At 46.7% G+C, this 24,604-nt stretch overlaps 1 protein-coding gene across 1 annotated transcript; it reads left to right on the top strand.

Annotated features, from left to right (window-relative positions):
* Nucleotides 1–1,946: 1,946 nt before the first annotated feature.
* On the top strand, nucleotides 1,947–3,504 carry LOC125942834 (uncharacterized). The gene is made up of 2 exons (XM_049661076.1): nucleotides 1,947–2,545; nucleotides 3,222–3,504. The coding sequence occupies exons 1-2, from the start codon at nucleotides 2,124–2,126 to the stop codon at nucleotides 3,502–3,504; spliced, it is 705 nt and encodes a 234-aa protein (XP_049517033.1). The 5' UTR covers nucleotides 1,947–2,123.
* The last annotated feature ends 21,100 nt before the right edge of the window (nucleotides 3,505–24,604 follow it).

The raw sequence follows: 24,604 nt of genomic DNA on the forward strand, positions 1-24,604 counted from the left end.
GTTGTTACAAGGGAGTACCCTCTTGGTGCTATCATCTGAAACTTGTTGATATTTGGCTGATATTTGAAATAAAGTTTCCTAAATATTGTGCCCATTCATCCTTGCTTGTGCATTGCTGTGAAGTTCCGCAGAATGGCGAAGGGGCATTCACAGCATTCCTTGGCGTGTATAAATATATATCCATATTTTCTTTCTTTTTCTGTGTGCTGTTAGAATGGCTATTTACATCTTGGATTTTACTCGCTTTAATTTATTCGTCAACATTGTTAATTACTAAATACTTTCACCTAGCACATTTGAAAAAATCTGCCTGAGTGTTGGAAAATCCCTGTCAATGAGTACATGCCAAATACTTTAAGGTGATCATCATCACAGAAAGTTTCCGTCTAAAAAAAAACAATAGCAACGGGGCCACGTCCTCGCCATAAACCATAAAGGTCGTATTTGTGCAGGCACAATTACCGCCTGTAAATGTTCGGATTAGGGAAATCATTTTGCTTGGTAGGTCCACGCTGTCGCTCAAAATTGAATTAGCAGACATTTTTCACTATAATGCCAAATTGCTGGCCCCAACATATTTAAATGCCCTTTTGCAAGACTATTTGGCCCATTTCCCATTAAATGAAATAGCACCTGATGCTTCCTCGTGTGAAGAGAAGGCAGGCGCGGGAATCTACTCACCATCCCTCGAGTGTGTCTTTTTCACTTCGCCTGCCAGATTTTTCAAGCCGAGCATCAGGCAATAGTTCTTGCTTTGCGAAAGCTACACCTTCATGCTACAAAAGTTGTTATCGTCACATATTCTTCTTCTTTATGCAGCGCGCTTAACGCGTCAACAAATTCGACAGCTTTGAACACGTTTTATGCATTAGCTCCGCCCCACTTAAGGTTAGTTGATTTATTAGGGTTTCTAGGCCACCGATGCATTCAATTTAAAGCAATAGAGGGTTCTTTAGCACAAGCTTCTTTGAAAGGTCCGCTGATATCTGTATTACCGGCAACTGCGGATATCACTGCAGCCAGATATAGGCAGTTTTGTTTGACCAAATAAAAAAAAGCCTCTCATTATCAAAATATGCAGACTTTATACATCTACATTTTTATCGGAACCGACAATGGGGTGCTAACCGGAAATTCAAAGTATAATTTACAAGGTGGCGTTGCCGTTTTCCAGAAATTAATGTTCACTTGCAGATATGTGGTCTGGCGGTATCCCCATTATGCTACCTCTACAACGAGCCGGAATTCGTCGATAACTTTTTATTATCGTGTCGGCGGATTTCTAATAATCGAAAACGATGTTTGCAAACTTCACTTCGAAATCTAGGACCGCCTTAATTGATGCAGTTCTGTTATTCTCTCTGTTGAAGCAACGGTATCGGTATATAACCACAGGAACGTTTGCCGAGCCATATATACTTTACTCTGTGACACAAGAAGATTGCCTTATTAATACTTCCCCATTTCCACGATTGATTTATTGCTCCTTCAGTAAACTATAAATTTAGAAAATTGAAAAAAGTAATACCACACATTCGCAGTTTTAATATTATTAATATTGTGACGGCTCACTGGAGACAAGAGCGGTATTTAATTGAGACAATTAGGACAAAGCGCTCAGTTCAAACTTCTCCTTCTCTAGCACCTCGCTTGCAAGCTCGAGGTCGTCGTCTTTGTCGTCAGCGTGGTTGGGCACAGATGGCGTCGCGGCAATATTATTATTCAAAATTCAACTGACACATTTTTACGTCTATCCTCTACTGTATTTATTTTATTATTTAGTTCATATTACTATCCCTATCTAAGCAAGGCTGACTACCTTAGTATAGATTACTTTATTTCTTTGATTATCGGCTTATCACTCATATTCAATTATTCATTTATTTTTATTTTTATTACATATTTTTAACAAATAATAATTTAAATTGTCAATTATTAACCAACCAGTTCGTGGCCTATCTCCCACAGAGGGTTTGTGCCATTAATTGATTCTTTATCATCATCATCGTCTTCGCTCGCGCGACAGCCCCATGTGGCAAACCACGCTCGCGCTTTCTGACACGTAGCTATTCGTGGCACATCGCAGCATCGTTGAAAGGTACGGCATTGGTGTAGTTCTAGCTATGTGCGTCGACGCACGCAGCGTCATGCGAGTCTACTGTCTCTTCCCTGACGATGCATCAACCTTCTCAGAAGCATCGCCATCCCACAAGACGACATTGGCGATTCGATTCAACTCATATCCAGAAGGGGGCAAAGATGGCATGCTGTACGTTTCCTGCTACGTTGCCTTCAACAACGTCCTGACGGAGAACCGGGATCTGGTGATCAAGCCGTGGAAGGAGGTCGAGGAAATTGCCTGGGACAGCTGCTTAGGAGATCGGAGGATACCGTTCCTGAAGACCCAGTACGACCTGCTCGTTGAGATTGGAATCGGGGACATCCTGTCTCTAGGCTACACCATGCACTCGGCATGCACCGCAAAAGGATTCCGGCACCAGGCTTTGGTGGTATCCGAGAGCCCTAGACTACTAGTACTATACAGGTATAGATAAATTTGTTTTGTTTCGCATCTCAAGGACATTGCGAACACAATAAGTGGAAAGTTTGAAATAGTATTTGATAATACTATGATAAAAATCGCGTTTCTGGCATGTTTTGTCTCGTAAATAATGCTTTTTATTTCTCTTTTTTTTTGTTAGAAACCTCCAGCCTCTACAATTTCCAGCCTCTACTGGTGTATGCGAACAACATTGTGATGTACGGTTTTACTGGCTACTTTTAAAGGCTGCTGGGATATTTAGCGTTTTCTGAGATCCGGTGGTCCGTACACTTTTTTGGTCGATAGTGCATGTTTGCCCTTTTTAGCCTGTCATTAAACGGAATTGCATACACAGTTGAGTTGTGGGCACAGGATCCTTGCCGAAGAAACGTAGCGCAGAGCATAAGCTTCTAGAACAATTGTTTTTTTTTATCCAATCCGTTGGAGAAGGCCTGATGAGAATTCATTGCAAGTACGCAATCAGAAGGTAAAAAAAAAATTTTTCCCCTCATGTAAATGAATACAGTTAGCGTCGTGTTTTTTTATTAGGAAAGGACCATTTTTTGAGAATACATCACTTAACGAACAATTACAACAGATGAAGTCTTCAGTAAATTGTTGCTTAACGAAACAAGGTTTAATACGTGGTGCTAATTGTTTTCCCGTGTTATCAACGCAGGTGGGAGGAGCCCATAACCCGTGGGGTGGATACGGGTACGAGCGGGGTTTGCCAGGTCATGCATACCAGCGCAGCGGCTTCTCCCGAGCACAGTACGTCTCGGCGTCTTGTGCTACAGGCCCTACATCCACGCGGGCGGCACACTGCCGTGTGCGGTGACGATGCTGAACTCCATCAAGGCCGAGAGGAACAGCCAGAGGGACAGCGATCCAAATCCAAGGAGCAGCCTTTGCAGGCTACACGAGAGGTAAGCCAGACTCCAATCAAGCAAAAAAGCCAGTAGCGGCGACTTTTAAAAACATTCAAATTTCTCCGCTTTTTATCGAACGAAAAACTGTGTATTAGGGCCAGCTATCTCTGGGCGCTCCGAGCTCGTCAGGATGAGCAGCCTATGTCGGTGAGCACTGCTACTTCAGCGGAGGGACTATATTGCAGCTTAGCGAAATTCAATGACACGTATACTTGTAGAGGCCAGCTTTTAAAACCATACGTGTTCTGGGAAAAGAAAGTATACCGGGTGCAGAAAACTTATGTCTTGGCCTCTGCCGTCTTTGCTGATAGGCTACGGACCTATGAACGAATATTAACAGAGAAAAAATATTCAAAAAATCATTTCACTAATAAATAAAATATGGTAAGAAATATTGAATTACTAATCTAAGGGCAGATGTGTTCGCTACATTTAAGCTGATTAGTAGCGAAGGCTTGTGTGCTTAAAACAAATAAAAAGCCTAACACCGGTTTGGAGATATGGGACTTTAAAATTGGCTACGAAATTCTTTGGCGTTTTTAACATTTTCCAAAAGTGTGACTTTAACAGTGTGTGGCGATCTTGCTCCAATTTCTTAAGTTGAACGAGGCCCTCAGTAATCTAACAGCCTTCTAACAGTTTGATAATATCCTTCTAACGATGATAACATTCCCTTTACGTTTACGTCAGGGCGACGATAAGAAAATCATCGATGTGCCATTTATCTGTTTTAGAGGAGATTGTCGCGCTGGCTGATCGACGCTAACACGCGACCTTCAACAAAATTTCCTCTCAGTGTGGCGACCTTTCAACCTTTCAAGTGCCACAGACACCCACAAAACAGCTGTGCCAAGCAGCGGCTCACAGTGCAGGCTATAAATGCCTACAAGTATTTTTCGCGTTCGTCTTATATTCTAATGCCAAAGGGCAACTGTTAAGAAAAAAAAAGTAATTGACTAAATGCTTATGCTGTACGTGCCAAAATTAAGATATGTTTATGAAAAGTGTCGGAGAGAGGGACCCGCCGCCGTGGCTAAGTTAGCTAAGGCGTCGCTCTGCTGAGCACGAGGTCGCGGGATCGAATCCTGGCAGCGGCGGCCGCATTTTGATGGAGGCGATATGCAAAAACGCCCGTGTGCTTGCGTTGTAGTGCACGTTAAAGAACCCCAGGTGGTCAAACTTTATGCGCAGACCTCCACTGCAGCGTGCCTCATATTAAGAACTGGTTTTGGCACATAAAACCCCGCGAAGAAGACCGCGAGCTACTGCATATCCTTACCACCTGAGGTTCTTTCACGTACGCCCAATGCGCTAGGCATGATCATTTTCGGATTCCACCCCCTCGGAATGCGGCTGCCACGGCCGGGTTCAAACCCGCGACCTGGTGCGTGGTGGCGCAATACCATACACTGAGATACCGTGGCAGGTTAACTGTTCAGAAGCTACGTTACGTATTTTGCTGGCGGTAAGCGTTTAATGACTTCTTCACTTTCATCGTCTGTAAAAATGACGCGGCTCTAGCTTAACTTCCTAGTAATCTGCATAAAAAAAGAAAAACTTGCCATTTCACACGCATCACTTTGTATATTGTAGATCACGTAACTTTCACCGTCTTGCGAAAGGTACAAGGCAACCGCATTTATGTCCGCAAAGCACCGCGAGCGAATTGTTTCATGTAATAAACGCTTTACAGGTCGCCGAAGCCATTACTGATCAAGATATGATATCGCTTCCGGTGGATTGAAGTGGTTATTCGATTTACCGGTGGAGTGTCTTAAAGGGAAGCTGAAGAGGTTTTAGAATTGGAAGATTTACGGGTGTTTGGAACGCTAACACAGTATGTCGTCATAGTTCTGCGCTCACGCAAAAACACCTGGCTTGGAACGACGCATGTAAAGTACAAAATAACCTAGGTAACGTCACCAAAGCTGTTAAAAAAATGTGCGATCATATTGACACGTATAAATGTTTATCTTTCACCGGTGGCCGCTTTCCAGCGGCTAACAAATGTTAAACGTGATCGCTCGGCGCAGGACGCGCCTGTATCGGAAGTTTCTAGAACGTTATCGATGCTTCTTTCCGTTGCGTCTTTTCACCGACGCTTATGTTATCTGATTGTATGACCAACGCGAATTGTCTAGAACTTTCTGGAAGACACGCGGGCATCGGGGATTAATCTGGAACCTTTGATTACTCAGGTATAAAAGCCGACGCGTTTCGCCGCTGATCAGATTTTCGACGACCGCCGACTGTGTTCGCCGCTTTCGTTGTGCTTTGAGTGTAGCTTGCTTTTGTGGGCACAGGTTCGCCCAATAAAGAATCAGTTTCGTCATACACAGTTTTACGACTGTTTACTTCGGCGTCACTACTACGTGACAATATGAAGCATGTATTATACGTTGGGTTATCAATCCAATTCCGCCACAAGGATAAGTTTTTTGTACTCGTTACCTTCCTCCAAAATTTAATTAGGTTGTTGCCAGCGGGCTATTTCTTGCGTAAATATTTCTTCCGCGCTTTATTGGATGCGCGAAATACGAAAAGTGCCTTGTGATCGCATGACTTGCCATTAGCGTCCTTAAATGTGATTTCAAGGTAATTGCCACCTGAAAGCAGAAAGCTCTTGGCATTGGCTTACAGGAACCATGGTAGCCTAAAGAAAAACTATAGGCTTGCCGAGTCAGCCTGAGGGCACGGCGTTATTTTCTTCATACTGGTTTTGGTAGCACTGGTGTCGCAGTGCGGCGGGCATCTAATGAGCTGCGCTTTTCCCATTTCGCTCGCTACGACTATAAGTAAAAGAGAGGAAAAAATAATTATGAAGCATATAGCACCCTGAAAATCACTGAACCGGATGCTTGAGGAAACAGTAACAGCTTTGCTATCAGAAAATATCCGTATGTTGAAAAAATTATAAACCAGTTTTAATGTATCTTCTCTAATTACTCAGGTGTTCTTTACCCGAACGTACTCCTGGCGGAGGAAGAGGACAGATGACCAAACACTGTAGGCCTCATAATCGGATATTGTACCACTGCTTTTGTTTGTTTGTTTGTTTGTTTATTCTTAAACAGCTTCGCTAACAGTTGTTACATATAGTTTGCATTGACGTCATTGTGGCCGCCATCTTGAGGTACTTGCAAGTCGAAAAGCTATATAAAAAAAGATATGACTGAACGACAGTACAAAAATTGCGTCTTGCGCCCAGAGACAAATGGACAACAGTGATAATGTGGTGAAAGACGGTCCTCGTCGAAAAGCAAAACGATGTGCGCGTGATAATAAGGTGCACTGACGTCACCGTAGCCTCCATGTTCGTGTACAGGCAGAGTGAGATAACTGCGTTCATGACGTCACGTGAAAACTATTTATAGTATCCGAATGCTGTAAAGAGCGTGTGGGCTTTATCACAGACCGGAGTAGGGAGCGTAGTAATCTTGGTTGAACAGCTGGGTGAAGGGGACAACGTTCCGAAGAAGGGAGCAACCAGGCAGACATGCAAGGTCGTGACTATTCCTGTTTCCAGAAGCTTTGTCTTAATTGCTTCAGCTGTGTGTTTATACTATTATAAACCACGCATTTTTCTGTATACTCAAAATTGATCTCAAGGTGAATAAACCAATCTGGGAGGGAAAACAAATTCTAAAGCCACAAGTCATGCATACAACTGTGAAAATGCTGTACTGCGAGGAGTTTTGTTATGTTGCATGCAGACAAATGCATACAGTATAGCGTAGCCTCCGCCGTATTTTTGTTATTCGGTTTTCTTTTTTGAATTATATCGACACACATTTCCTTTGCGCCCCAGTCAGACATGATCTTTTCACTTTTGGCAGGTCACCTCCTTTCCCAGTCGCCAGCAGTACGATGCTGTAGCCTCCGTACGCTGGACAACATTCCGGCGATGCACCGGTCAGTTCGTGCATCATTCCGGCTCTGTACGGCGTCTCGCAGGCAGCACCAGGCTCTGCTAATCACGGTAGAGCAGCAGCAGGTGCACCCCAGGTGGTCGACCTCTCCTGTGTATTGTGTTGCTTCAGCCGGGATGTTGGCCTCAGCATCATCACTGCCTGTGTGACCAGTGGCTTCTACGTAAACTGTCCTGACTGGTACCGTAGTCGCATTGAACACTTGGAGCTACAGTGCAAGCGCGGAGGCCGGCGATTGAGAGTACGTTCCAGGCCAGCGTGGCGAGCTCGTCTCCTGGCTGCTGGCCTTGGACGCTCAATCAGCGAAACGGCGGCCCCTTCTCTTCTCCTGGAAGCTCGGCGGATTCGTTGTGGAAGGGACCTAAGCCGTGGCCACTACGAGGAATTTCATTCGTATTTTTATTATTCCTGCAACGTATTTATGTTAATTCACGTTTTTCTGCGTGTTGTGAATACATGTTTTCGTAGTTCACGCCTGTTTCTTTCCACATTAAGCCATTACTTGCACACTCATTGAAAGTGGGATGCAATGAAAAGAATCCCGCAGACACACTGAACACCGAATAGGCAGCGCGCACGTCTCTTGGGTGATAGTACGAGCACAGTTTAGTTACCTTAGTGATAACAGCCCCCCCCCCCCCCCATGCATTCTATGCTGCAGCCAACTTCTTGTTGGGAGCACGTTTTTAGCTCGGGTTCTAAACAATATTTACATATGCGCTTTCGGTTGTCACGCAGCCTCTTCGCAGGAGCAAGATATGCTGTGTGGTCGTTTGCGACAGCACACACAACCGTTATCTAAAGTATTATTGCTTCCCAAACGCGCACAGGCAGATGGCACGTCCCTCGCCTACCCCGGTTGCTATCCCATAATGCACTTGGCATCTTTGGGAGGTGGTTATTTGTGGTACTATGCTTCACTGTGTGCTCAATGAATGAATTGTTGAATTTTGGGGTTTTACGTGCCAACACCACTCTTTTATTACCAGGCACGCCGTAGTGGGGGACTCAGGAAGAATTTTGACCCCCAGGGGATCTTTAACGTGCTCCCAAGGCACGGGAGACATGATTTTTTTTTTTCATTCCTTCTCAGTGTGACGACCTTTCAACCTCTCAAGCCACGCAAGCTGTCGTCCGCTTCTTTAGCTAGGATGCGTGTCCCCGGGAAACGGAATGAGTCGCCGTATGTTGGCGCCCACGCGCTTGCATTCTACCTTGAGACAACACAAGCGACCTACCAGTGATGATGAGCGCATGCTCTAGGCCGTGTTATCTCGTGAAACGCGAGTGACTCAGCCCGACTAGTCTGGCTGAGAAATGACCGAATATCATCGATAGCGTTGCGCGCGCCACAGGCCACAGGTATCCGCTTGCGCGACGCAAGCGCCGGTGCTACCATCTCTTGTTCACTTCTCTGCTTACTCGGCCCGCGAGAGGATAAATTCCCTATATATCAAAAGTACCGCCATCTACTCTTTCCTCCGCCGTCTCCTCTCCTAAAGAAGTTGGTTTTTTTTTCCTTTACTTTTTTGCTTGCGAAAGCAAGTCGGCGGTGGCGCCCCTAGAAAGGCCACGTTGAAGCTTTGAGGCCGGGCCACGGCCGGACTCGACTCTCCTCCGCGCTGAGGAGAGTCGCGGAGGGAGGAGGGTGGAGTCAAGTCCGGCCGTGGCCGGCATGGAGGAAGGAAAAAAACTAGGAGGGAGTGTCACGTGACACTCTTGAAGCCTAGTCATAAAAAATTTAGAGGAATGGGATGATGGGAAATAGGCCCTCATGGGATAGGCAAGCGGTAGATTTTACTCGGCTCGCTTCGGTTTCGTCTGCTGCGGGGGTTTCGGAATATGCGCACATACTCGGCGTGGCAAACGCGCGCCGAGGTTAGTGAAGGAATTCGAGTGTGTGAAGCAGTTGAGTCTCGCCGCTTAATTAGCAGACAGGCGCCAAGGCTGTTGCGAACGAAGGCGTCGGTTAACCGGCGTTGCGCCCAACAACCCGGGAGGACGACCTCAAGGACGACTGGTTGCGTTTCGTTGTGGTTTCAGGGAAACGAGGGAACCTTTCGCCCTGCAAACGTGTGAAGGCAACCAAGCCGCCCTTCCGACGACGATTCGTTGCGTTTGACGACGTCTTCTGAGAAACAATGATGCCTTTCGCCCCCGCAAAATGTGCACGCGATTAAGCGAGCGTACAGGGTCCATAGCGACTGTTTCCCTACGGGAAAAAAATGCGTCCCGTCTTGTGCCCAAGGATGGACTGGCGAGCCGGAGACTCCGAATATATTTAGGGCCGTGCCGGCCCGTAGTTAAGGTAGCGCAGTCGACACTGTTGCTCGAGATCTGCTCAAAGTCTTCGGCCTCTTAGCAGAGCGGCGAGAACTACCGTCAGCAGTAGGCGCACCTGCGTGATGAAGTGTTTTGTGCCAGGATGCCCTAATCGAACAGAAAATAGGCGCGATGGCCTGTCCTTCCATAGGTAAGCACAATGAACGTTTCTTTTATTTATGAAAATGGAACTGCAATATTCGCGATCGTTAGTGACTACGTGCTCGTGTGAATTATAACTGACGAAATAGTGGTGCAATACTATTCAAGCCATTTTTTTTCAACTTTGTCATAATTCCCACTTATAAGTGTTAAACATTTATTTCTCTTTAATGTAATTTTATCAACTAGCGTACACTCCTAAAAAGGTACGATGTGAAACTATTTGTTGTCGAAGAATTACATTTCCTGCTATAAAAATTATTATTGACTGAATGTCTTGTATGTATTTCTATTAACTGAATTATTTTTGTATGTATTTCTTGTCGCTGAAAACAATGAAAATTGCAATAAAATTAATTAATTGAAGAAACCATGAAAAATTAGTCTTCACATAACATACCAAGTTTTGCAATAGTCGCCAAGAACAATAATTTTGTAGAGAATATTCTGCTCGTAGTAACTCGGCTTGTGAGCGCAAAGTTCAAACATCATGTTGCAAAGTTCACAATACCAGGAATCTGGGACATCGCCGAACAGCGCCTCTAGCGGCCGCCTCTGAAAACATGCGCATTTTCTATGGGAGAGCGTCGTTTTTCCCAAATAACTAATCATAGAAGCCATATTTAAAAATATTACCGTGGAAATAGGCTCTAGGAGCTTAGCCCGACATCTCATGCAAGCGGTACCATTACTTACGACGGAAAACCCGTTCCAAATTGCGGGCGAAGTTCGAAGTATGGGAGTCTATGGAAAAGGCCAAATTTTGGAGTTTTTTTGGCCAGTAAAAAGCTATTTGCGATGAGCCTATTGCATCGATCGACGTATTACCGGGGATTTATCAACTTCAATGACTCAGCTTTCAGCTAGTTGCAGCAGCAGCTCTTGAAATGGCCAAAAAGTCATTCCAAAATCGCAGTTTTCATAACAAGGGCGCAAAATTTATTGTGGTACGTATATAAACCTAGTTTTTGCTTTCAGTAGCACGTCGAACCGATAGCCGAGCGTTCTACGTGACCACAGATTAGGATCGCTGATACCACGATTGTGAGTTCGCAGGTTCGAAGCCAGCGGCCCCGCTATTTTTTTATCGCTTTGTCGCTGCTTAGTTTGGCGGTTTCCCGCCAGATGGCATATTCCCAAATGCAGGTAATTTAGTTACGGTTCTTGTTTCGTTTTTTTCTACTATACCAACGTCTTCCTAAAAAAATTGCTGGCTGGTTTTGTGAACATGCGAACGTGCTTCCAAACTTCTTTTGCACTTTAGGTGTAATGTATTTGAGACAATAAACCCACGTTACGTGTTTTGAAAGTTCATTTCTTTCTTAAGGCAAAGATTTATGAAGACATTACTAAGAAATATTTTTGCGTCTTCAGTTATGTCATGGAAACGGCGTGTTTGTGCGGTTCTTGTGCAGCTTGAAACGTACCACAAACATAAACAGTGTCCAGTGTGTGCAATTAAAAGACACAGAAGTAGAAAACTTGGCTGCAGCCCCAGACGTAGTATTCTTACAAATGAATACAGAAGCTATTTGACTGAGTATATTTGCATTATATCAAACCAGAATTTTTGCGTACCGGATCTTCAGTGCAAATGAAGGCTGTCCGAATTATTTCACAAGCATTTTTGCTTAGTACAAACCGATACCTCGAAACATAAACATTCTATCCTCAATATGCAGCACACGTGTCTTTTCATTTGAGCCATTCCCATGTACCTTTACGAAATTCCAGAAATACTAAAGGTCTTCATATCCTTTTACCACGACGTACGCAGAGGAGTATTGAAAGTTATACGAAAAGACGCCGGGACGTGTTAATGTAGTTTGTCGTGTAAAAATAGAGAACGATTCCAATCACAGACCACACCCTTTTTGAGATATGCCCACAAAGTGTTGCAAAAAGACATTGTTTTCGGCTCGAATCACCAAAGTTGCTATGGTATTCTGCTGTTCTGTTCTTAACTAACTCTATTGCTGAATCAGATCGCAGCACCATGATATAATTACTGGTACAATTCTTCAGTAATTTTTAAGCTTACCTAGTTTCAAGTAATCAAAATAGGTAAGCAATTGCTTCTTGGGAGGTAGCCGAGGCCATGGTAGATGTGATTAGTAGTGCGGTATATGTTAGTAGGCTGACTGGTATTATTACATGAAGTGCGCCAACGTACCTACCTAAAGTCACGGTGGAAATTACAGAGCCCTTTATTGTTTATATATTGAAGTCATTTGAGAGTGTCTCTCCTAAAAAGTAATAAGTTTAATAATATCAGGACTGAATAGCCTTCTGTTAAGCAGCTAGGAAAAATACCATGTACGACGTTCTAATGTGGTTTAAATTGCAACGTTATCAGCGCTTCCAAAAGAAAGTGACTGTACAAGTCCATCTGCTTCTTCTTTCTGGGGTTTTACGTGCCAAAACCAGTTCTGATTATGAGGCACGCCGTAGTGGAGGGCTCCGGATTAATTTTGACCACCTGGGGTTCTTTAACGTGCACTACAACGCAAGCACACGGGCGTTTTTGCATTTCGCCTCCATCGAAATGCGGCCGCCGCGGCCGGGATTCGATCCCGCGATCTCGAGCTCAGCAGCGCAACGCCTTAGCTGACTGAGCTACCCCGGCGGGTGACAAGTCCATCTTTCTCGGGCGTTCATGTCACCTAGGTACCACCGCCTGACACATGACCTTTATATTTTAAAATCTGCCCCGATGACGTAAGTTACGTTGCGGCAAAAAATAAATGCCCTTTCTAAAGAACGAACCATAACAGCTTCCCGACAAAGCGCAGTACGTTGGCGCAAGTCGTCATTTGTGATAACGATAAGAGCGACAGCCCGTAGTTAAAAATGACTTGTCACTCCCCGGTTTTTCTTTTTTGCTCCAGGAAGCGACTAACCCAAAGGGTAATCTCTCCCTTCGCATGATGCTTGCGACCTTTCTGGTTTCGCACAAGCGCGTTGTTTGTGTATATTTCAGGCGCGCTTGGCATCGAAAGGCTTAAAGCTTTAAACAGCGAAAGGCTGTCACAGTCGCTTCGGTAGCTGCTCGGAAAGCGCGGACAATCAGTCCACTTTCAGCAAACGCGCTCTCAACCAAGACATATTTGCGAGAAAGGGGCTCCTATATTACCCATAGCGAGAAATGTATCCAGAAATTACACCTCATTATCCCGATGTGTTTATGAGCCGCACTCTGCGGCCTGTATTCCGTATTATGACAAAAAATATAGTTTGTGCAGTGTCAGTGTAGCCTAAACATAAAACAGGAAATTGAAGTCATCACATCAACTATCATATATCATAAATTGAAAGAAATAAAACTGAAACTGTACTTCATAATACTAGCACTGCAAACTTTTATGCATGTGATTCATTTCAACTTCCTATCTGTTCCAGCGTAGACATATGCTGTTCAGTTGGTAAACAAAGATTATTTTGCAAAATTTGATAATAATTTTTGCCTCCAACATATGTTCCTGTTGGTCATGCACATTTCTCTCTATCGAATATATGGTCGAAACATCACAGAGTCGAATTGTGAATGATTTAAAAGTTTAACTGGCTTCTCCACATAGGGGAAATGCCGTAGGAATTTGAAAATGTAATAATACACAATCATTTGGTTGCATCAACTTCCTGGCTATAGGCATGTAATGAAAAGCTCAAATGTATTACACGGCTTTGTCTTTTCGCGGCAATTTCATCCACTGCATTTATAAAGCAATTTACGTTTTTTTTATTTTAGCGCGAGTCCAAAAACACATAGCAACTTATACACCAAAGCGATATGAGTTTCAAGAGCTCGTCAATTAGGTTGTAATTTGTTCAAATAAAACGAGAGACTTTCATGCACAGACAAAATAAGCGGCTAAGAGGAACAGCTGACCAGTCATTTCAGAAGAATAACTGAGTTTGGTTATGTAGTGTTAAACTATGGAGCTTTAAATAATGCACACATTTTATACATCGCAGGATAGGTGTCATTGGAGATCGCTGGGCGAGGCCTTCGTTCTGCCATGGACATAAATATAGTCTGATGATGAAACATTGCCGGAGGTGACCACCCCTCATCCAAGAAATATATTTTACAGTTTAATAATTTATTTATTTGCGCCGTCAGCACTCGAAGGCATTACGGAAGGAAGTGGGTTGAGCAGGCTAAACAAATAATGGAATTATTAAAAAGTAACTTTCTAATCATATACTTTTAGCTGGTGGTACGTGGAAAAACTTTAGTGCGCACGACGAAGGCAGCTTTACAATTATACCATATTACCTGACCTTACAAAGAATTTAAAAGGAACATAGTAAGTAATTAACAAATTCAGATTACACAACGTACGCTAGTTGATGTTGCATGAAACTTGCGTTTATTTGTACTCTTTAGGATTTTTTTGGGGAGGCGATACCATTCAAGGGCTGTTCGAGGCCAGAAAGAGCTGAAGGAAGTTAATGTGACTACATCTGAAACGTATTTTGTACAGCTGATCAATGCGATGCCATATATGTGGTGATGGAGATACAGTCGTACGCGGATATATCAAGCTAACTTATAACGAATTATTCTGTACATCGAACAGCTGTAAAATACCCTTGAAAATTTCATGCAAATGTATCGGGCTGGTGCACGCGTATAAAGAACGCTCGTTCACCAGCACATTCGATATATCGAACGCGGTGCCACGCAGAAGACCTCATAGTGCATTTATTTGTACACTTTGAGGTATTCTGGCACCTTGAGGTGGAGAAGAGATAGTGCAGTCAGTTGAGCCCTGTCAGCCTGTTTGGCTAGCCCTCATGCTACCTCGGAAGTCAACATTCCTTCTATCCGATTTTCGAGGCGTCGTCGTGTGGGTTGAGTGCCTATTCATGAGTTTATTTCCGCAAGCGATGGCCCCTACAAGTGTAAAGAAAAGAGTCAGCTTGAACTTTTCAATGAAGTTGAAAGTGAACCAGCAATTTTTTTTTTGCGGGTAAATAAAGTGTGCTTGCTTTTTTCCCCGAGTTGCGTGCAGTAAGTTGGCGGCTCTCGGATGCACTAATCGGTAAGCCACCGTTTATCTGAGGGCCTATTATTTTATATATATAACGAACTTTTTGTGATCCCCTTCAGATTCGATATATTCGGGTTCGAGTGTATCAGTTTACGGGTTACAAATTCAAGTTTAGTTTTATTTGGGGTTAGAGTAGCTTTTCGATCATAAGTTGAACATATAAATACAATGGAATTTCACACATTGGATGTATACTCAAATTTTGTCCTATTAGTGTGTTCTATAGTAGTAACATGAGAGAGGATGGTGGCATTATAAGTGTACAGGAGCCAATAACCCAACGTTCGATCCGCATTGTTACTAATCTCGATATGCCATGTAAGATTAGCCGTACTATGAACACGTGAATACTTTTATGAATATACAGGCTGTAACTGCGTGTTGTTAAGTAAGCACGTCGAAGAGCTGTTTTGAATGGGAGTTGCTCAGATGATGTTGCTGCTACGTCTGGTGTGCCGCAAGGCCTCGTGTGGGGGCCGATTCCTTTTCATTTTTTTATTGCGAAAGCATTATATGCCCCCTTACGCGAAAACCCGTATACGTTGTAGTCGGCGACGCTACCAAAAATGGCCGACGGCAAAGAGTAAAAACGCGTAAAAAATGCTCGAATTGATGACAAATTTAGCAGGCAGGTTCATGTAAACAAAGTAAACTAATCCCTTTGAAATAAAAAATAGGTAAATTTTGATCTGGGCGGGAATCGAAACCGGGCCTCCGGGGCGCGGAGGAGACCCGACTTTGTCCCGTACGACCGGATAAACTCATCCTAGCTCGACTCGCAACTCCCGCCCCACCACTACTCCGAATTTTGCCGCTGCCGAGAAATGTATGCAGCCATCTACGCCTCAAGCTCTGGCGAGGCACCAGCACTGGCCGCCCCAACTCTCTGCCCTACGCCACCCCAACCTGCCCATCGACGATCATAAAATCATCCTCCGTCCCCATGGCGGCCTCAACCTTCGGACCGTGAACAGCGTTGCGCTTCGCGATGCCATTCTGCAAGCAGCCCGCCTCGGACACCAAGAGGCCAAGCCAAGCACCGTAATCATCAACACCCTCCAACACGTCGTCCTCATCAACACTCCCGACCCGCAACGCCGACACCACTACCTCGCCCTCAAGTCCGTACTCATCAAAGACACTGCCTACGACTACTCCTACCAAGCGGCCCCGTAAGACTGCGCCCGCGGTGGGGTTCACGGGGTCCCTCTCGCCCACTCTTACGAAGACATTCAGGATTGTCTCAATCGCGAGCAGGACCCTCCCATCCTCGACTTTATACGCATAGGCTCCACGGAGTCCATCATCATCCTTTTCGAACAAGACTGGGTGCCCAAGCACATCTACCTCTCCTCCGTACTCTATAGGTGCTCCCTCCTCAAAAAGAATATCGAGCACTGCCCTAACCGCGGCGCACTCGACCACCACCACGTGTGCCCGGCTCCCAAGCAACGCCGCTGCTCCGGCTGTGAACAAGTAGACCCCCTACCTCACATTAGTAGTAGACCCCCTACCTCACACGTAGTAGACCCCCTACCTCACACAGTAGACTCCCTACCTGACATTTACCCACCGCCTACCTCAAGCAGGTGGTGTAACACCCGGGAGAATCTGGGTAGTGATCACTACATTATTGAGATTCTCCTACAAGCAGGCCCAGCACGCAGACCCGCTCGTGGTGCTGCCATCACGAAGTGGGACTCGTTACGCACTTTCCGAGCAGCCCGCACTCTACACACCATCTCAGACATAGCTACTTGGTCCGACCAGCTCTAGTGCGACGTCCGCGCCGTGACTCGTCCCCTCCCAGAGGACTGCCCCGCGGACGCAATGGATTCCCATCTCCTGCAGCTCTGGAAAGCTAAGGCAGGACTCGAGCGGAGGTGGCAGCGCCAGCGCTGGAATACAACATTCAGACGCCGGCTGACCCAGCTCAACAAGGAGACTGAGACGCATGCTGCGACTCTCTCTCTCGCCAAAAATTGGGGATCCCTCTGTAACAGGCTGGAGCACAACATGAGCCTGCGCCAGACATGGAACCTATTCCGCCATCTCATTGATTCGACTCAGTCCAAGACACACCACAAACAGGTCATGACGAAGCTCATAGACGCATCCGAAGCCTCCCCGCAGGAACTCCTCCAGACGCTTCGTGGTCTACACTTCCTCGCATATCCCCCCGGAGACCACCCACTATACAGGCTCCCCCAACTACCTCCTCGACAAAACCATCAGAGAGGCAAAAGTTAGGGCAGAACTTCAGCGCCTGAATACGTCCTCAGCTCCCGGTCCTGACGGAGTGCACAACAAGGCACTATGCAACCTCGATTCCCCCTCCACCACAGCCCTAACCGACTACTTCAATGAATGGTGGGTGCGCGGCGCCCTCCCAACCCCAAGTAAAGGACGCTAAGGTAGTTTTCATTGCCAAATCAGGCAAACCACTTCGACCCGATAATCTCCGTCCCATATCCCTTACGTCCTGTGTGGGCAAGCTTATGGAGCACGTTCTCCAGACCCGGCTGAGCCGGTATCTGATAGATGTCAAAAGCTCCGTCTCCGTGTACGTGAAAAAAATGACTATCTCTATCATCTCCTCATGTTAGCTGCGGTAAAAACTGCATTTCATTGTTTAAACGCTGAGATGAAGATGGAACTACGTGTAGTACATTGCCATATTGCTGCCGCGTCCGGTATTTTCATGAAATCTCGGTGACTTCGAAATACGCCTCGACGTCTTTCAGTCGTGTGGGACGACACAGAGATCTAGACCGATTTATTGTCAAATTTCTCGAAAGCGGATGACAAGAATATGAGTAAAGCACTTCTTTACAGTAGTTACACATGCATCGTACTTCAAACCCAGAGTGAATATTTTGCGTAATCACTTCCGAGTGAATTTCGAAAACAAGTGGAAGGCAATGTGCAATGTATTGTACAAGGGGTCTCAGGAGGATATACTTAAATGTTTGTACAAGAAACCGCATCGAAAGGAACAACACTTAGGCGTTTAATTAATGCTGATTCAATAGTGCAGTATGAGTAGAAAAAGAAATGTCCAGAATATATATTCTCAGTTTAGTAAAGACCCTTGTTTGAACTCGGCAAGAGTTACATATCGATGTTAGTGTCTGACAGGCCGCCATGGCGGAAAGAAACTACAGAAGGGAGCGTCACGTGACAATCTTGAAGCCTAGTCATAAAAAAATATAATGCAGAATTCGCGAAAGAAAATGCACAATAGTCACGTGATAGACAAGCGGTAGTTCTTTGCGCCCTGCATGATGTGCTGCATACGTGCGTGCGTCGGTTCGCCTGTTTAGTGCCGTGGAACGTTTACAGAAGGAACGCCGTTCCCTCTGCCATTCCTTCGTAAAAATAACAAGTTACCGTTACAGTTCCACCGACCCTTAAAGCAATGGTGGCATTCCTCCGTTCCTCCCAAAAGGAACTAATTCCTGGAACGCCGTTCCGTACAACACTGCACCAAAGCAAATATATCGCTTTCGCATACCCACACGTAAACAGTTTGAAATGTGTCTGCCGAATTTCTTCGTTTTTTTAACAGCGAAGCTGTTTAATCCAGCCGTATTTGTGGTGCGTATCAAGAAACTGCCAAGAAAGAAAATAAACTTTCTTGCCGAGGTGGGTTTCGAGCCCGCGTACCTCCGGTCCCAAAGCGAGCGTCGTAACCACTAGGCTATACAGCCACGCTGCCAGAACGTGCATTTATGCGAATCATATTGTTACGGAAGGATAGGAGGAATAAAAAGAAGAAGATCGAGAGACACTGGCTGCTGCGTGTTGTTGCTGGTCAGCTATCTTGACCACACTAACCCTACTTGTGCATATATTGTAAATACATCCAGTCTATACTCCCAACATCACCGTAATACATTGGTGAGAGGTGCGGGGTACCAAGGCTGGAAACGGAGCTCCGCAGTGGGCGTCGCATCCCCATCCCCACCATGACTGACGGTGAGCACGCGGAATCAACGTCGTTGTCACCTCCAACGTCAACGGCACCGTCGCCAGCTACGTCGTCGTCCCCATCGGCTGTGGTTGTACAAGCCAAAGATCCCGGAACTTTCTGTGGGACCGATGACGCCGACGTTGAAGAGTGCCTGGCCATGTACTAACGCGTGAGTGGAGTCAACAGATGGGACCCTACGCTTATGCTAGCTAACGTGTTGTTGTACCTAAGAGGCACGGCAAAGGTCTGGTGCGAAAACCACGAAGAGAAGCTGACCAGCTGGCACCAATGCAAAGAGAAGTTAAAAGAGTTGTTTGGCCAACCAGCCAGCCGTAAGATTGCCGCAAAGCAGGAACTCGCCTCCCGTGCCCAATCCCCCACAGAATCCTATGTTTCGTATATCCAGGACGTGCTGGCGCTTTGTCGTAAAGCCGATCACGACATGACTGAAGCTGAGAAGGTCGGGCACGTGCTGAAGGGAATCGCTGACGACGCCTTTAATCTGCTCATGTGCAAAGGCTGTTCTTTAGTTGATGCTATAATTAAAGAGTGCCGACAATTCGAGCAGGCCAAAAGCCGCCGCGTCCTACAACCATTCGCCAGACTCGCCAATACTGCCGCAACGTCGACATGTGAAGATCAGCCCGCACAGCAGCATGCGTCGCCATCAGAGGACGTGGTGCGAATCGTTCGACGTGAACTGGAAGCGATGGCGCCCGCAGCTTTCTGTTCGCGTCGCCCTGACGCTACCCCTCCTTCAGTTCCTCTCGTTCAAGCCATCGTTCGCCAGGAACTTGAAAGCATTTGTTTACATTCTGTCTGTGCTGTCGCCAAACCCAGAACCAACGAACGCCCTTCTACTCTGTTTGATCCACCGCGACGCTTCTCTCCGCGATATCGCAACCCGATTGAGTGGAGAACTGCGGACGACCAGCGGATATGTTTCACCTGTCGCCGTATTGGTCATGTCGCCCGATACTGTCGCAACTTGTGGCCCTCAACACCTCGCACGCCGACCAACCTGAACCGTGTTGATGGAAATTCCCGCCGTGTTTCGCCCTCCGCCGAGTCTAACAGTGCAGACAACTCTGCCATGAACACGTGGTACAGTCGTTCACCATCGCATCGCGGACACCAGTCTCGTTCACCACAAACACGTCGCCCATCTTCCCGTTCGCCGCAGCCACGTCGCCTTTCTACACCTGTGGCGTTCGACCACGTTCCTTCGGAAAACTAAGAACTGCAGCCCTCGGAGGTGGTGCTGCATTGGCAACTACTGCAGCAAATCCTCTGTCTGTGCCCACAAAGAGAAGTATAATTGACGTCAAAGTAGACGGCGTACCTGTCCAAGCACTCGTCGACACTGGAGCGCACATATCTGTGATGAGTGCTTGCCTACGTAGACGTTTAAAGAAGGTCCTCACCCCAGCAGCTGCACAAGTGCTTCGTGTGGCCGACGGTGGCGTGCTGGTTGTTCTCGGAATGTATACCGTACGTTTAAGTATAGCCGGCCGCCCTACTTCTGTTCTCTTAGCTGTGATCGACAACTGCCCTCACGACCTTATCCTTGGGTTGGACTTTTTATCCAACCATATTATACTCTCATCGACTGCGCAACCGACGTCCTTCAGTTGGAACTGCCTCAACTCGCCGATGCTCCAAGCACCGCGCCGCCACCGCGCCTGGGCTCGCTTCAAGATGTGCGTCTGTCACCCGAGGCAGTCACTTACGTCGCTTTGACCGCACAGCCACAGGTTCCTGACGGTGAATATGTGCTTCGCCCCATCGTCGACGTGCTTTTGAACCGAAACGTTGCTGTTTCGCATACGCTGATCACGGTTACGAACAATGACGTCGTTCTCCCGCTTCTGAACTTCAGCCTGTGCCCTCAAGTGCTTCCGGCCGGCATGTTCTTGGCCAGCGTTTCTAATACGTCCGAATTTGACATTGAGAGTATGGATGCCGAGAGTGGATTATTAGCACCAGTTGCAGCTCACAGCTATGATTCTTTCATGGATGACTTCGCCAAAATGATTGCAACTGACCTCACCTCTGCTCAGGCCAAGGACCTCAGTCTCCTGCTCGAATCGTATCTTTGATTTTGGCGACCGCCCTTTCGGCCAAACATCTGTTGTTCACCACCGTATAAACACTGGAGACATGAATCCTATTCGTCGGCGTCCCTATCGTGTATCACATGCTGAACATAGAATAATCCAATCAGAAGTGGACAAAATGCTCCGCAAAGGGGTCATCGAACCATCAGCTAGTCCTTGGGCTTTGCCAGTCGTCCTCGTGAAGAAAAAGGATGGTACCTGGCGTTTTTGCGTCGACTATCGCCATTTAAACAAGATCACGCGAAAGGACGTCTAACCATTACCACGCATCGATGACGCCTTGGACTGCTTGCACGGAGCTACATACTTCTCGTCCATTGATCTTCGATCCGGCTACTGGCAGATTTCTGTTGATGAAATGGACCGCGAGAAGACTGCCTTCATAACACCTGATGGTTTATATCAGTTCAAAGTAATGCCCTTTGGCCTATGCGACATTTGAACGAATGATGGACTCTCTTTTGAGAGGCTACAAATGGACCACCTGTCTTTGTTATTTTGACGACGTTATTGTTTTTTCTCCCAAGTTCAGCAGCCACCTTACGTGACTGGCTGCAATCCTTGCGGTCTTCCGAAAAGCCGGCCTTCAGCTGAACTCTACGAAATGTCAATTCGGGCGCCGTCAGATTACCGTGTTGGGACATCTCGTTACGCAACCGGTGTAGAACCAGATCCGGATAAAGTTCGCGCCGTTCGCAGTTTCCCTGTGCCTCGTTCTGCTTCTGACGTGCGCTGTTTCCTCGGCCTGTGTTCTTACTTTCGCCGTTTCGTCAAAAACTTTGCCGACGTTGCTCGCCCTTTGATAGATCTTCTAAAGAAGAATACGCCTTTCTCGTGGGACCCGGAGCAGGCTCACGCGTTCGCCTCTCTCATCGGTTTTCTGACCACCCCTCCCATACTTGCCCACATTGATCCATCTGCACCGACCGAAGTCCACACTGACGCCAGTGGCCATGGCATCGGTGCTGTTCTCGCCCAGCAGCAGAATGGTACCGAGTGCGTAATAGCTTACGCCAGCCGCCTGCTCTCACCTTCTGAGAGGAATTACTCCATCACCGAGCGTGAGTGCTTGGCTTTAGTGTGGGCTGCCGCCAAGTTCCGGCCATATTTGTACGGCCGCACGTTTTCGGTCATTACACACCATGCCCTCTGCTGGCTGTCTTCCCTCCTGGACCCGACAGGACGGCTGGGTCGCTGGGCTTTGCGGCTGCAGGAATTTTCTTTTATTGTCATGTACAAGTCTGGACGTCTGCACAAGGACGCTGACTGCCTCTCTCGTCATCCCGTGGATCCTCCTGATCCTGTTGCACATGATCCGGAGACGTGCGTGTTGGCTTTCACTGACATGTGCGACATGCGCGCTGAACAACATCGCGACGAGTCCTTGCAGGCCATCATCGCCGCGGAGTGCAATCTGGCAGCACCGACGGCCCGTGCCGCGTGTTCGTGCTTCACGACGGCTGCATTGCGTTCGAGCGTCGTCGTATTCGTCCACAGCTGGCGCGTTTGTACGCTCGTGCTCTGCGAGGTGAAGAGGTTTTGCGTGCTATGAGAGCGAGAGAGAGAGAGAGCGACGCATTCACGGAGCGGGTCTCCTGGAACGCGATGTCGGCATTGGAACGCTGTGTCGGTGTTGCAAGCTGCGCTGTGCAACGCGCAGTTTCGGCCGTAAATCCGAGACGCACGAAAAGAAATTATCATCTACATGAGTGATAAGATGAAAAGTTCGCGTGCACTTCCGGGAAAAGCTGGGCTACGATCACACAGCTTCGCTGTTTCAAGCGTTGCGCGGCTGAGTGCAAGGATTTTATTAGCACTATGTGTGATATTATCGAACCGGGATACAATTTTTGTGGATGATTGTGTACTGTGTGCAAGGGCATCTAATGAGTCATTGTTTTTATTGGCGGCCGACTTGAAGCGAGTATAAAAATGGTGTGTCACTAATAGCATGTTCCTAAACATAAATAATTATGTAGACATTAGCTTCACTACAAAAATGTAACAAAATCAGACATAAGTATTTGTTAAGTTGAAATAAAAAAAGTAATTCACCAGTGAAATATTTAGGTCTTATGCTGTCAGATCGAGGATGGCTCTTGGTCATAACATGTTAATACCGTAGTTAGAAATGCAGGGAATGCCCTTCACTTCTGGCAACAAAGTTTAAAACACACAAGTATGAACGTAAAAGAGTAGCGTAAAAAACAAGTTTTACCAATGTTGGTGTAGGCATGCCCTGTGTTGAATGCGGTTTCTGATGTGCATATCAATGCAGAATTGGGTGAACGTTAAAGAAACCCACGTGGACTAAATTAATCCGGAGTTCACCACCCCAGCGTGCCTCATAATCAGATCGTGGTTTTGGCACGTAAAGCCCAATAAATTTTTTTGCATAATAATGCTCTAGAAAAAGTCCAATCCGTCGCGACACTGTTCGACCTGGGGATATACAACCGCTTTCTAAGTGTAAGAGGAAAAAATAACGACTGGATCCTTTTGCTTTAACAGGGAAGCAGGTTACGTCTTAAGCTGCTTTATTCAATCTTTCATAATCATATTAACACGTATACATGTTTATCTTTCACCGGTTACCGCTTTTCACCGGCTAACAAACGTTAAACGTAATCGCTAGGCACAGGACGCGCCTGCATGTATCGGAAGTCTCTCGAACGTTATTGATGCTTCTATCCGTTGTCCCTTGTCACCGACGCCCATGTAATCTCATTGTATGAGCGATGCGAATTATCTAGAACTTTTTCGAAGACACGCGGGTACCAAGGATTATTCTGGCACCTTCGATGACTCATGTATAAAACCCGACGCGTTTCGCCGCTGATCAGATTTCGCCGTTCGCCGTCTGTATTTGCCGCTTTCGTTGTGCTTCGAGTGTAGCTTGATTTTGTGGGCCTGCAAGGGTTCGCCGTCAACGCGCCACGTCCACAGCTTGGCGAGCGGCCACGTGACATCGCCGACTACCTCGCCAGAGCCCAGTGGCAATCACGACGACCCTCACGCTCATGCCGTTACATCTCGACGCATCGCCGGCTGTATGCCGGCCCAACCCGGGGCCGATCCCCCAGCCCGTACCCGGGAAACTAAAGGCAGCAACCGATGGACGTGCGGTTGCTGTACGACGCAATGCTGAAGATACTCCACCACCGACGAATCATCATGACGAGGTATCAGCATAGCGCCTGGCAAGAGCCTTCACGACAACACTTCGCCGCCGAAAGTAGACCTACCAACGCGACGTAGCAGCAGCGCAGCAAGCCGACGCAGCCGTCATCCGACGCCACGACTTAACCATAACGCCAGACGATGGTCTACTGATCTAGACGTGCGATTCGATGGTCATAATGTCACCGCTCTGGTCGACACAGGAGCAGACTATTCCGTCTGTAGTGGCGAGTTCGCCGCGAAGTTGAAGAAGGTGAAAACGGCCTGGCAAGGACCCGATATCCGGACAGCGGGATGACACCTAATAACGCCGGCTGGAATCTGCACAGCGCGAGTCACGGTAAACAACCACACTTATCCGGCGAGCTTCTTAATCCCGCAGCACGGCTCCAG

This window comes from Dermacentor silvarum, chromosome 1 (genome assembly GCF_013339745.2).
Source record: "Dermacentor silvarum isolate Dsil-2018 chromosome 1, BIME_Dsil_1.4, whole genome shotgun sequence".
Taxonomy (NCBI): Eukaryota; Metazoa; Arthropoda; class Arachnida; order Ixodida; family Ixodidae; genus Dermacentor; species Dermacentor silvarum.

Bases quoted from the DNA above. Each gene is read 5' to 3' on its own strand.
- LOC125942834 (XM_049661076.1), top strand. From the start codon at position 2,124: ATGTGCGTCGACGCACGCAGCGTCATGCGAGTCTACTGTCTCTTCCCT. The intron at 2,546-3,221 runs GTATAGATAAAT...TTATCAACGCAG, and splicing joins AGACTACTAGTACTATACAG to GTGGGAGGAGCCCATAACCC.